The sequence below is a fragment of the Heterobasidion irregulare genome (genome assembly GCF_000320585.1).
Source record: "Heterobasidion irregulare TC 32-1 unplaced genomic scaffold scaffold_13, whole genome shotgun sequence".
Lineage (NCBI taxonomy): Eukaryota > Fungi > Basidiomycota > Agaricomycetes > Russulales > Bondarzewiaceae > Heterobasidion > Heterobasidion irregulare.
Genome location: NW_009258209.1, coordinates 1 through 12,330, shown reverse-complemented (window position 1 = coordinate 12,330; position 12,330 = coordinate 1). Strand labels below are relative to the sequence as shown.

General features: G+C 58.1%; 10 protein-coding genes across 10 annotated transcripts; 9 read left to right on the top strand and 1 right to left on the bottom strand.

Annotated features, from left to right (window-relative positions):
• Window positions 1–69: 69 nt before the first annotated feature.
• On the top strand, window positions 70–948 carry HETIRDRAFT_390660 (uncharacterized protein; the record flags this gene model as incomplete). The annotated part of the gene is made up of 2 exons (XM_009554249.1): window positions 70–127; window positions 236–948. A coding segment is annotated over exon 2 (432 nt), but the record flags the coding sequence as incomplete, so codon positions are not given.
• A 917-nt stretch (window positions 949–1,865) lies between these two features.
• Window positions 1,866–2,616, top strand: HETIRDRAFT_330672 (uncharacterized protein; the record flags this gene model as incomplete). The annotated part of the gene is made up of 4 exons (XM_009554248.1): window positions 1,866–1,993; window positions 2,052–2,073; window positions 2,122–2,197; window positions 2,246–2,616. The coding sequence occupies 4 exons, from the start codon at window positions 1,866–1,868 to the stop codon at window positions 2,614–2,616; spliced, it is 597 nt and encodes a 198-aa protein (XP_009552543.1).
• A 414-nt stretch (window positions 2,617–3,030) lies between these two features.
• On the top strand, window positions 3,031–4,131 carry HETIRDRAFT_422839 (uncharacterized protein; the record flags this gene model as incomplete). Its single annotated transcript, XM_009554247.1, has 4 exons — window positions 3,031–3,063; window positions 3,119–3,287; window positions 3,339–3,496; window positions 3,553–4,131. The coding sequence occupies 4 exons, from the start codon at window positions 3,031–3,033 to the stop codon at window positions 4,129–4,131; spliced, it is 939 nt and encodes a 312-aa protein (XP_009552542.1).
• Window positions 4,132–5,353: 1,222 nt separating this feature from the next.
• Window positions 5,354–5,938, bottom strand: HETIRDRAFT_149314 (uncharacterized protein; the record flags this gene model as incomplete). The annotated part of the gene is made up of 2 exons (XM_009554246.1): window positions 5,354–5,532; window positions 5,629–5,938. Coding segments are annotated over 2 exons (488 nt in total), but the record flags the coding sequence as incomplete, so codon positions are not given.
• A 122-nt stretch (window positions 5,939–6,060) lies between these two features.
• Window positions 6,061–6,774, top strand: HETIRDRAFT_422837 (uncharacterized protein; the record flags this gene model as incomplete). The annotated part of the gene is made up of 1 exon (XM_009554245.1): window positions 6,061–6,774. The coding sequence occupies one exon, from the start codon at window positions 6,061–6,063 to the stop codon at window positions 6,772–6,774; it is 714 nt and encodes a 237-aa protein (XP_009552540.1).
• Window positions 6,775–7,068: 294 nt separating this feature from the next.
• Window positions 7,069–7,623, top strand: HETIRDRAFT_220733 (uncharacterized protein; the record flags this gene model as incomplete). Its single annotated transcript, XM_009554244.1, has 1 exon — window positions 7,069–7,623. A coding segment is annotated over one exon (555 nt), but the record flags the coding sequence as incomplete, so codon positions are not given.
• A 312-nt stretch (window positions 7,624–7,935) lies between these two features.
• Window positions 7,936–8,735, top strand: HETIRDRAFT_481764 (uncharacterized protein). Its single transcript, XM_009554243.1, has one exon. It carries the CDS (start codon window positions 8,080–8,082, stop codon window positions 8,596–8,598), a length of 519 nt encoding a protein of 172 aa, XP_009552538.1. The 5' UTR covers window positions 7,936–8,079; the 3' UTR covers window positions 8,599–8,735.
• A 795-nt stretch (window positions 8,736–9,530) lies between these two features.
• Window positions 9,531–9,978, top strand: HETIRDRAFT_109322 (uncharacterized protein; the record flags this gene model as incomplete). The annotated part of the gene is made up of 2 exons (XM_009554242.1): window positions 9,531–9,647; window positions 9,712–9,978. The coding sequence occupies 2 exons, from the start codon at window positions 9,531–9,533 to the stop codon at window positions 9,976–9,978; spliced, it is 384 nt and encodes a 127-aa protein (XP_009552537.1).
• Window positions 9,979–10,473: 495 nt separating this feature from the next.
• HETIRDRAFT_330653 (uncharacterized protein) lies at window positions 10,474–10,836 on the top strand (the record flags this gene model as incomplete). The annotated part of the gene is made up of 1 exon (XM_009554241.1): window positions 10,474–10,836. The coding sequence occupies one exon, from the start codon at window positions 10,474–10,476 to the stop codon at window positions 10,834–10,836; it is 363 nt and encodes a 120-aa protein (XP_009552536.1).
• Window positions 10,837–11,279: 443 nt separating this feature from the next.
• HETIRDRAFT_436981 (uncharacterized protein) lies at window positions 11,280–12,245 on the top strand (the record flags this gene model as incomplete). Its single annotated transcript, XM_009554240.1, has 2 exons — window positions 11,280–11,828; window positions 11,929–12,245. Exons 1-2 carry the CDS (start codon window positions 11,546–11,548, stop codon window positions 12,243–12,245), a joined length of 600 nt encoding a protein of 199 aa, XP_009552535.1. The 5' UTR covers window positions 11,280–11,545.
• Between the last annotated feature and the right edge of the window lie 85 nt (window positions 12,246–12,330).

Sequence of the window (12,330 nt, the reverse complement as noted above, 5' to 3'; positions counted from 1 at the left end):
CGTCTCGTGATCAAGCACGCCGCCACGTCGCGTCGCGTCGACCCTCCCCGCACCTTTGAACATCGAGCGCAACACGCTTCCTCAGCCGAGGTCTCCTTGCTCTTTCAGGACATTTTAGACTTCATTAGTGAGCTTTTTCTTCTTCTGAACCCTTCCTCTGCATGCTCTCGACGACGCCAGCAGACAACAGATGCTCAGAGAAAGTGCGCACTGCTGATAGTATTTTTTCTTACAGTTTGCAGCTGCAATACTCCGGGCACCCACTCCACGCTATTTCCACACCCTCTTCCATCTCCATGGCTTTCTCTTTTCTTGTCAACATCCACGACATCCGTGTCGGCGCCGTCCTCTTTAAACGACTGCTCTGCGCCCACCCTGTCTCATGACGCGTGGAGCAAAGCGACTATCTTATCACTTAGGTTGAGCACATTGAAGAGAAGAACAAGGAGCAGATGGTTATAGAGGCAGAGGAGGGACAGCGGCTGTCGAGAGACGAGGGTGGAGCGACGAGACGATGGTGACGGACACACGCTCATCGAGCAGGCAGAGCGGTACGACGGTACGTACCTCCTGTTATCGCCCTTTCCGCCTGCACCTCCCTCGACATCCACGCCTCGAACCCCCACGCATTCGTCTCCTCAGCCCCCTGGTTCCTCCTCGCATGTGTGGACCGACTATTCCTCCCATCCGCCCGCCCCTCCCTCGACTTGCGTACCCTCGACTGTTCGCACTCCCGCCCTCGATGCCACGCACACCCGCCACCCAGTGCGCTCGACCGCCACCTGTTGCACCACGGCAAGAGGCCCAAATTCGCCTCTCGCGCGCTCCCACACCTCCGCGCTCATACCCTTCGCCTTCCCAGTCCTCCACCACGCTTAGCCCTGTGGATCATCCCACTTCTCCATCCACCCACAACTCGATTGAAACAATGCTGGAGCACCTCGATGTCGACATCTCGTTGCAGGGCTAACCAGGACGAGAATCGGCGGCGCGCTGTCCAGGGCAACCAGTCGCGCCACGCAGCGTGAAAGTGCTGCTCGATGTTGAGCGCTCCTCAGCGGATGAGTTGCGTAGGGTGCGTGGCTCAATTATGTGTCAGAGAATCCCCCCGTTAAAGCGACATGAATTTGGCTTGAAAAATAGCGGCGCGCTGTGTAGGGCACCGTGTCGCGCATCACACCCCAAATGTGCCGCGCGACACGCTGCCTTACACAGCGCGCCGCTGCTGGCTTCACTGGGGACACCAGCCACTACCACCCCCCTCACCTTCGTACTGTCTCCGACGACGACCCTTCCGCCAGCCCTCCGTGGCACTTTCACGCCGCGTGGCACGTCAGGGATGCCCACGGTTGACCACTTTCCAGCAGACTGAGTGCGCAGAGTGTAAAAATGACGGCGCGCTGTGTGGGGCAGGCTTTCGCACCTCACTGCCAAAATGTGCCGCGAGGCACATTTTGGCAGTGAGGTGCGAAAGCCTGCCCCACACACAGCGCGCCGCCGCCGGCTTTGCCGGCGGCACCCCACTATACTTACCTTCTCATCTACCTCTGTTTTGCTTCTTCGTTGTATAAAATCTGGTCTAGCTGTTCTATATCTCTTAAGTAAAGCTTGCGAGTTAAATAAGTCAACCTAAGTGCCTCTGAACATGTAGAGAAGGTCCTCGTTTTGCGTGTCATCTGATGTCACGCGTCAGGTTGATCTTTGCTTTGTCGCTCGTCTATCTCCTCTCGCAACTACATGTCTCCCCTCATTTTCCACGGCATTCGTAGGTTCTCTCCTCCATCTACGCTCTCGTGCTCAAGGACAGTCAGGCGCGTTATTTAGTAAGAACGTCGATCATGAACTCATTGAAGAATATGGTAAGGATGTCGGGTTATCCATTTTCTGTACTCAACTCTGGTGCAGTGTACGAGGGCGGATCTGCCGTTGACGCCTTGATGCCGGCCGACATCTTTGTATGCAGTTCAATGCGAGACATTGACTTTGTAACCAGGTATGTAACTGATCCCTCTTATCAAATGAAGCGACTTAGCTGCTCGATAACATACCAGATGGTACGACAAGACACCTCGGGTAGGTTACTATCTTGTATTTCTATTTATTGACTTACAGTTTTTTCAGGTTGTCGTTGCTCGATACATTTTCGACTGCATTCGTGCTCAATGCCGGCTCACTGCTGATAATTATTCTGTTGGAGGTTAGTGTTGTCTCCAAAAGCAACCGGACAGGCTCACACTTTATCTAGTGGATAATCATGGACACATTCGTGTCGCGAATGCCTTGATGGTCATTGCACCGACGCAGTCCATCTCGCACGCACCGACGCATAAGGCGATCGCCCCCCAGCCTCCTCTTCCTGCTATCCGCTTTGTCGACTTGCGCGCAAAACTCCGGGCTTCAAACACTAACCATAAATCACTTCCAACACCGCCGCAGTCTCGTAATGTTAGCTTAAATTCAAACCAGGTTCTGTCCAGCGACGGGAACGACGTCGGAGGTAAAAGAGGCCATTCCGATGCTACACAACAGTATGGCTTCTCCCTCATACTCACGTTTCTGCTCGTTTACAAGAGTACCGTCAGTGATGTTACAGTGAAAAGGGCACGACAAAAATAATCGATTGATGTATTTTTTAGTGAGGCAAACATGTAACTACAATCTCAGCCATTTCATGGCTTATGCTTCGTATACAATGACTCAATAGGGTCGTTCAAGATGCCTGGGGGGCGCGCACTTAAGCTACCTTCCTTTTCAGGTTGTCTCAGCCACAGCGAGTAGCTAAGTAACCTGCCCTTTCGGGACATCTCAGCCATGCCTCAGCCACAGCTCGTAAATGGTTGGACTTGCCTTATTTGGGTGACAAACTCACCCTAAAGTCTCGTGATTCTTATATCTCACGCGTCTGTCTCACGCGTCTCTCTCTCGTTCCACATCCATCCCCTTAGTACATGTCCATTTCTTGACCGTTAGATTATCGTTGTATAGTAGTTAGTCGTACGATACGTTGAACAACAAACTGAAAGCACACGAATGCCTCCTCTTAAGAAAAGAAAGTTGTTGTCAGTAAGTTGGGTCAGGCATCTATGTGGACTTAGGTACTTAAGCTCTATCTTGAAAGGTCTCGCGGTTTCTTGACATCTCGGCCGCTGAAGGTGACGATGAAGAGTCCGATGGCTTAACCGAAGAGGAAGATGAAGAGGAAGGTCATCTAGATGACGGTGCGTCTGATGAGGACATCGAGGATGGAGATGCCGCGCGCGACACACCCAAATGGGTATCCACAGAGGGTAAGTCTCTGCCATTAGTTATATACTCCTGGTTCATACCAATTTTTGCAGACTCGCATTCACCGTCTGCGGAGGAATTGGTGCAGGATGTCATCAGTCGTTACCGTGCCTCGAACACGCTGGATTCGCATCCTGGTTTGTCGGATGCAATGCATCTATTCCTTCAGCCAACCGACGAAGACTCTCCTCTCTGGGTTTGCAAAGTGAAGGTAAGTATTTGGTTCCTGATTACCATGTCACAATCCAACGGTTCAACGACTCGCAGGCCGGCTATGAAACGGACATTGTCTTGTCGATTTTCGAGCGCAGCGGAGGACCTGACTTGTTATCCGCCTTTGCTTTGCCTTCGCGTTCAGGCCTCGTGTATATCGAGGCGCTCTCCTTCTCGCAAGCACTCAATTCCCTTTTTCGCGCATCAGACTTGTGTCCCCTCTATCCTGGTGTAATTAACAACGAGGTTCCTCGTATCGTCCCTCTGGATGAGTGCCTCGCGTCCCTAATTTCACTCCCTCCCTCTCATTCCATCTCCGTGCTCTCCTTCATTCGTGTAAACGATCCACGCTCTATCTATAACGGCGATATCGGCTTTGCGGCGCGCAATAATCACGACGGTTGGATTCAAATTGCAATAGTGCCTCGCATAACACTACATGAGACTGGAATGCGTCCTAATCCTGTTCTGTTCGACGTCAATGATTACCTTGATGAGAGCTTTGAATTCTTAGACGACGGTCACATTGCCTGGGACTCAAGCGGCTTGCTCTTTTATCAAGGTTTCATGATCACAGAATTTCGTGATACATCCCTATCTAATCTCTTTATACACGATCCCATTCTAACCTGAAAAGCTAGAAGGTTCAGGGTAGGACAGGGGTATGGCAGGGCTAAAGAGGCCATTAAGAGGTGAAGAAGCCACCCATGCCAATATACACGGCTGACATGACGAGCCTGTCCGCGGCTGGAGAGGCTCGTCATGTCAGCCGTGTATTGGCAGGGCTGAGTCCTGATACGTGGCTGACATGACGAGCCTCACTGCGGCTGGAGAGGCTTGTCATGTCAGCCGCGTATTGACAGGGATGAGTCCCGATACGCGGCTGACATGACGAGCCTCGCTGCGGCTGGAGAGGCTCGTCATGTCAGGCGCGTATCAGCTTGGCTGAGTCTTGATACGCGGCTGACATGACGAGCCTCGCTGCGGCTGGAGAGGCTCGTCATGTCAGCCGCGTATCAGCTTGGCTGAGTCTTGATACACCACTGACATGACGAGCCTGTCCGCGGCTGGAGAGGCTCGTCATGTCAGCCGCGTATTGACAGGGATGAGTCCCGATACGCGGCTGACATGACGAGCCTCGCTGCGGCTGGAGAGGCTCGTCATGTCAGCCGCGTATCAGGATTCCGCCGTGCCAACAAGCACGAAACCTGCACAAACTCGACTCTACATGAATGAGACAGCCTACGAGCATTAACCTTACAGATGCCTGCGCTGTGAGTATGTTCTTATTATATCTTATTGTACCCTTTATTTCTCGCACTCGGCTCTGCAAACGGACGATGGGCCTCTGCATCGCCGAGGGCATGTACTGATACATGATGTTTCCTTCTCTTTTCCTCTACTTCTACTATCTACAGATCCTCGAGGGACTAACCTTTCCCTTCTCGACCCTGTCTCTGTCCTCGTCCACGCCTACGCCCCCGCTCACCGCCGCCTCTTTCCCCTGCGCCGCCACGATGTCGGCCGCGGAGGCGTTTTAAACCTGAGACAGCAGGGATCGCGGTGGGGGCTTTGCCTGGCTTCTTCGTGTCCTTGATGGCCCTCAGCTTCGCAAAGCGAGCTGGACGGACGTTGATTTTGATGTCGCACAGGACGATGGTGCGATCGTGCAGCTCGACCTCGCCCTGCCGGATCTTCTTGACGATCTCGAGGCCGTGCGCGTCCGCGACGTAGCGCTGCTTCGTGGGCGAGGTGGTGCTCTTGGCAGCGCCGGCCACATGGTGGTGCGCGTAGCCGGAGGCGGAGGACAGGGTGCGCTCGTGCGATGCGTGCGCGGCGGTGCGCAGCGTCGAGTGGGCGTGTTTGGAGAACAAGGCGTCGGGCGGTAGGGTACCGGGGAGCGTGGTCGTTCCCTCGCCTCCTAGGAGAGAGCAGGGGAAGAGACGCGGCGCGAGGAGCCGCTTCCGGGTGTGCGCAGGTGCGCGGGACAGGCAGGGCCGGGCAGGGAGGGGCAGGACTAGGGCTGGGGGAGGGCTATCGAAAGTAAGTGATACGGACATTTTTTATGGCATTCCTCTTCGCACCTTCTCTTCTCATTGACAATGCTCCTCACCCTCGCCGTCGACGCGCTGAAGCACGGGTAGCGTGACGATTGCGACACGCTGTGCGCAAGGGCGAAGCACGGGTGTGGCGGCGGCAGGGGCGCGTGAGGGAACAGTCGAAGGAGTTGTTGTGGCCGAGTGGACGCGTGTGCATCGGGCCGGGAGGATGGGAGGACGAAGGCGAAGGAAGTGGGTGGTGGGTATGCATGGTGTCGAGGCGAGGGCGAGGGGACGAAGGTTGAGGTTTGCGCACGGACAGAGTTGAGTTAGAGACGGGTGCGAAGGACTCAACTTCGCGTCGCGCGCACGCGACCACTTAATTAAGCTCGTGACTCTCCAGCTCCCGCTCGTCCGCCTCAACCCCTCACTCGTTCCCTCAGCCCCTTGCACACGCATCCCTTCGACCCCACGCCTGCGCCAATAACTGTCTCGTTTGGCGTGCTGCACGGTTTCCACGGCGATGGCGTCCCGCTCCACCAGCACCTGCGTACTCGCGCGGCTCGACGACGCGGACAACCACGACAACGAAGAGGAGGACGAGGAGGAGCACAGAAGAGGGAAGGAAACGGTCGACGAGGACATCTACAAAGGTACGTCGTCACTCGCCCCAGTTCCTCCCCCGTACGCGTACACCTCCCGCCTTCTACCTGACTCTCCATGTCGCCTTCAACAATCTACCCCTCGACTCTACCCGCCCCCTCCTCTCGTCCGCTCAACCTCTCCCACATCCGACCCGCTCTCCCGTCCGACCCGCTCTCCCGTCCGGCCCTCTCGACCCCATCGCTCGCTGTACTGCCCTCCCCGCTCTCCTCGCACGATCTCATGCCCACTGGCCCACCGGCCGGCTCGCCCGCATCGTCCACATCGCCTCGCGCATCGCATGCGTTGCCCGGACCCACGCTCGACTGACCCGCATCTCCCGCTCGACGCCGCGCTCGCCTGCTCGCTCCAGCTCGAGACCACCGCCGTCCACCACCCCGACACGTCCTCCGCCTCCTCCACCTTCCCTCTACCTCCTCCGCCTCCTCTGCTGTCGCCACCACCACCACCCACACCACCACCACCACCGCTTCCTCCAGCTGACGCCGCTCCTCTGAGTTGTGGCGCACCATGCCCAGCGCCGGCGGCCGAGACTGCACCGTGCAGGACCACTCCAAGCCCATATCCGCCATGAGCACCGCCCTCCTCCGCACCGCCCTCCTCCGCACCGCCCTCCTCCGTGCCGCCCTCCTCGACCAGGCAGCAGCTGCCCCATCTGCATCCGCATCCTCGCGCACCGGCCGGTGCTAGTGACGACATCAGGCTCGCAGTTGCCGCCTCGGACGACGCCGACTCGACGACACCGACTCGACGACACCGACTTGACGACGCCGCCTCGACCCTACCGTCTCGACGCGGCCACGCTGCCGCCTCGATGCTTCCGTCTCTATCACCACTCCCGACGACGACACCAGGTTCGCAGCCACCGCTCAGTAGGGCGCGTGAGGATTGGGAGGTGCGCGTGCGGGCTGCCGAGGAGGGGTTTGACGGCGCCGTCACGAAGGATGCCGGGCTCGCGACGCTGCAGCAACACCAACTCAAGGTGAATGGGAACGCGCGCCACGGTGTCAGGCTCGTCACACCCCCCAGTCCACGCAACATCTCGTCTGACTCGGGCGAGCGCCATCGGTGGAAACGATCGACAATCTCCCGAGGCCGATCGCGTTCGCACTCGGCCGAGTCAAACAAGGATGACGGTGGGTACGCGAGCTCATTCGAGGGCGTGACACTGCTCGATGACAAGCGCCAGTCAGCTTCCAAAGCACGCACGCGCGTGCCCTGGGCGCAGGATGATTCGGATTCGGACGTGCGTCATGCAAGCAACGATGCAAGGATCATGTCCTTGAAGCACTATCCCATCACCTCAGAGTTGGTCCAGAAGGCATCGACAGGGTTCACGATGGCAATGACGACGGAAGATGACGCCGCACACGCCTCGTCTGCCGCCGCCGCCAATCTGAAGGGCGCACACCTGGCGCCAGTGAGCTTTGTTCTCTGCATTTTCGTGCGTTCGCTCACAGCACTGTGTCGATAGATGGTTCAACATTCATGCCGTCGAGTTCACCTATCGTCTTGGACAGTCGACCCGCGAGGGCAGGTGAAACCTGGTGCAACTTGTCCGTCGACGGCCGAAGCCGTAGCGTCTGCTGCCAAACGACGGACCGGCCATGCTCCAGCAGCTCTATCGCATGCTCCAGCTCTCCCTCTCGAATCGCGTGTGCAGCCGCGCGGGAGCTTTCGATCGGGCTCTTCGCGAGAATGTCATGTCGCGCCTGCACAGACCGCCCTATATTCACCGTGCGAAGCTGTTGCTGCAGGCGCGCGTCGAACACCGACACCCGAGGCATGACGGTGTTTCGTGGCGACGGCCTCCCATATCCTAGTGTACCGCAGACAGTGTCCGCTCGGAGCAGTCGTCGAGGTCGCTGCCTGGGCGTACATGTGCAGGCACTCATCCAGGTCATTCACGTCTCCTCGCGATTCATACCTCGCGTATACGGTTGCGGTGTATGAGCACTCGCCTATTTACAACGTTGTCTCGCGACAATGTTACTGGTATGCGGCCGTCATCTACGACGTCTTCTGCGCCCGCCTCGGTGGCAGATCAGTTGATCACGCACTCCGTGACCCTCTCCGTGCCGGGCGCTTCCTCACAATTTTCACCATCCAGCCCAAAGACCCACCACTGGACTACATTCTGCCACGTTACAATCACCATTTCACGAAAGTTGTGGAAAAGGCGAGGACTGGTCCTAATAATGCGAGGTTACAGGCAGCGGAAGCACGGGCGAGGGAGGAGGCAGCGGCGAGGGCACAGGCCGACGCGAGGGCAAGGGAGGAGGCAGCGGCGAGGGCACAGGCCGACGCGAGGGCAAGGAGGTTAGAGGATGAGGTTGCCTTCCTCCGACAGCAGCTGGCGGCGCAGGGCTATGCTGGCCCATCCAATAGGGCAGTGTAGACTTTGTTTTGTTTCCTATATCTGTTCCGCGTCTGTTTTGGTTTGAGTGCTTTCGATGCTTTCGGTGCTTTCAGTACATGTACCCGTTCTGTACGCATAGTCTTTCTCTCATAACATGCGATGTTTTCCGCGGTCCCACATCACCAGCGATCAATTGGATGGACCTCTTCCGCCTTCAACACCACGACTGCTCGTTCTCTTTCCGCCTGCACCTTCTCGTCCTCGTCAATGGACATCCCACTCCCACACCCACCATCCATGGTCTCCGCGGCGGCGGCATCTGCTCCGACAACAATCCCGCGCCCACACTGCCCGTCAACACGCAGAGCATCGCAGCTGTTTGAGTGTCAACAAGGAAGATGAGACCTAGCTGGTGGCAGAGGACGAGGAACGAGTGTGGTGGAGAGACGAGCTGAGAGGAGAGTGGGCACGGACTCGAGGACGAGGCCATCGACGAGGGATAGAGGTAGGTTGTTGTCTCTCACTCCAGTCCACACACGTACTTCTCGTATTTGACCTGTCTGCCCTACCCTTCTAATTCTACGACCCCTCGCCCACGCCCTGTCCGTGCCAACGTCGACATCCTCTGCTAGCCTGCAAGCCTGAGATTTTCCGACAGGCCATCGTCCACGTCCTCTTCTTCCTACGGGACGATCGGTCGCAAAACCAGCACTTCGAACCTTTCATTGTGAGTTACCTTTTGTTCCTTTTACATCTCGATACCCATTTCCTTCGCGCTCTCCCTCCCTCGCACTCTCAGTGATGCAAGCGGACGAGTGATGCAAGCGGACGACGGGCCTCCACCTCGGCCCCGAGAAAGCTTGCATCTTCAAAAGCCCTGTTATCTGCTGCCTTGATTTTCTATGTACTGTATTTTTTTGATTTAGCTTGCAAATTTTCCGTAAACACTCGCACTGTTGAAAACCGGCACTATGCCCGCCCGCCCGCTCGCTCGACCCCCCGAGCGTCGATTCCGCCCTCGTGCCCACACGCCGAGCTTGACGCACTCTGCGCGCACGCCCCCGCCCTCGCTTGGGACCCAAATCCGCGTGCGCGCGTCCCCTCGTTTCCTTGAGTCCACGCCCACCGCCCACCCAGTGCCCAACCGCCTAGGCCGTTGACGTGTATGCTCCCGCCGCCAAGCCTATGCGCGCACGCACGTCTCCTCGACACCACGCAAGATATCCCCTCGTTCTCCATCCCTCGTCTAGCGTCACTGGTGAGACCCCGCCGTCTCTCAACAGTCACTGTCCCTACATCGTCGCCGAACCTCCAACCCCCCGCTTCCGCTGCACTTGCGCTCCGCGCACGCGCACAGAGCATCGCGAATATCACAGCACGTCGAGAGGAGGCCGAGGAGCCGCTGACGGCGGAGAGTGAGCTAGGAAGGAGTGTTACCGAGGTCCGTACCTCCCTCTCTCATCCTTTCTTTCTGCCCCTTGCCCGCCGCCGAGTGCCCTCGACCCACTGGAATTCTTGAGCTCACGCATTCGCCCTTGCCTGCGACCCACATTTGCTTACGCGCAACTCCTCCAGCTCATGCACGCACGCCCGACTTCTAGTCCACCCCTCCGCTCACTCCTCCCTCATTCTGCATCATCGCCGACACCGCATACACGCTCGACCCCGCATCCTCATATCCTCACTTCACCTCGTCCTCTTGCTGATGTGACCTCTCGACCCTCACGCGCGCTCGACAGCGCTCACGCTCGAACTCTCGTTCGTCGACCGTCCCGTGCTCGACTGAACCTCATCGGCTCGTGGCTGAGAAAATGGAAGAGAAACGGTGGCGGCGACGGCGGTAGAGAGACGGGCTGGGAAGAGGGATGGGCACGGACGACGACGACGACGACGATGGGCGCACGCTCGATGAGCATGCCAAGCGGTACAAAGGTGCGTGCCTCTCGCCCTCATCCTTCCCGTCCACCCGTTCCTCGGCGCCCCGTTCCTCGGCGCCCCGTTCCTCGACCCTGCGCATGCACATCCCTTCCGCACGTCCCTTCCCCAGACATGCAGCCTCGGCAGCCTTTCTTCTTTCCCCTCCCTCCAACTCCGCTGACTCCTGATCGCTCTAGAACACCTCCTTGCGCAAGTCCTCCGGCTTTCAGACACAACCTCCATTCACAGCCCTTCCATCCATCCTACCTCCCGCCCGCACGTCCGATGACCGGTTGCAACCCTCTCGCCTCCTCCATGAGCGCGCTCGCTATCAGTCCCGCTCCACCTTCCCTCACCTAGGCCCAAAGCTCCCAGAACGGCAGCCTGCTCTCGTTAACCGCGTCCCTCTCTGCCGTCGCCTCGCCTGCCGCTGCTCTCCCCACAATCCAGACCTCCGCTGGCCGGCCGCCTCCGAGCTCGCATGAGCCCACGATGCCCTCTCCCTCGTCGATCGCCTCGACATCTCGTTGCGCTCTCTCTCCATTGCCTCGGAGCCCCCGCTCCCGAGTCCCGTCAACATTGCGGATCAGAGCCTCGTCCACCCCGCACACGTCGCCATCCAGCTCATCGTCTAGCTTACCAATCGCCAGCTCCCGCACACCCCGCCCTCTCTCTACGTCACAGAGGCCAACTGCCGCCGCGCCAACCTTGCCGCGTCCGGGTCCTCCCCCAGTTTCCTCCCCGCTCCGCCTCCTACGACTGCGAGCACACATTCCGCGCAGGCTACGGCTACGAGACCTTCGGCGATGCCGCCCGCGTCAACGACTGCTTCGAGTGCGGACTCAAGCATGGTGACGAGAACTTCCTCTATGTGCGTACTTGTCTCTGCGGCTTCGTCCATCCTCGACCCTCCTCTCCTCCGCAGCGCATGGGCATGGCCGACGCATGGGCCATCGGTCTCCTTGCTATTCCCCTCCAGTGTGCCGCAACCGCAGCGACTATCGATATCACCCACCCCGCATCCGTGTATGGCCCCCGCACCTGTTCACGCTCTTGATCCCCGCGGGCGATGCCTATGAGGGCGAGGCCTACCGCTGCCTCGAACGCGCCGCCTACTTCAACTTCGCGCCTACACTGTACAAGCTCGGCCACACATAGGAGCTTGTCCAGCCACCGTTTCCGTTTGATCTTGTCGTCCTCAACGGCACCTAGCTCGCACGGCTTATGCGGGTCTGGTTCGCCCTCCTGGGGCAACGCGAGCTTTGCGTTAGTATACCCTGAGCCCGAGACGAGCCGGAGCGGGAGGTTACGGGTGGGTATAGGTTACAAGGGTTCTATGTCTCCTGGTAACTGTAGGTGCCGCCCATGTCCTCGGGCACATCCAGCTCGCTCATGCCTCTGCTGCACCCGCTATGTCAAATGTGTACTCATGTTCTCTGTTCTTTTTCTAAGGGTTGGCGGAGGTTGTTCCCAACCTCGCTTCAACTGACGATTTTCTCCTCCCCGTTTGCATCTATACCCGCCCTCCTCCACCGTTGCCATGCCTCTACGCACCGTCGCAAAACGAGCTCGCCTCGTTCATGTCGAGCCATATACCGGAGTACTCGACGCCCGCCGCGCTCCAGTTACGCAGCGCATCGGCCCACCACGCCTCTGTGCCGTTTGCGAACCAGTCCGGGAAGACCTACGCGTGCGAAGAGGGGTCAGATGAAGCAAGCAGCCCTGATGGTCAGTATGCAGTGAGGGCGGGGGCCTTAAGGTTAGGTTAGGTTAGGTTAGGTTAGGTTAGGTTAGGTTAGGTTAGGTTAGGTTAGGTTAGGTTAGGTTAGGTTAGGTTAGGTTAGGTTAGGTTAG

Coding starts and splice junctions, on each gene's coding strand:
- HETIRDRAFT_481764 (XM_009554243.1), top strand. CDS start 8,080: ATGTGCAGGCACTCATCCAGGTCATTCACGTCTCCTCGCGATTCATAC.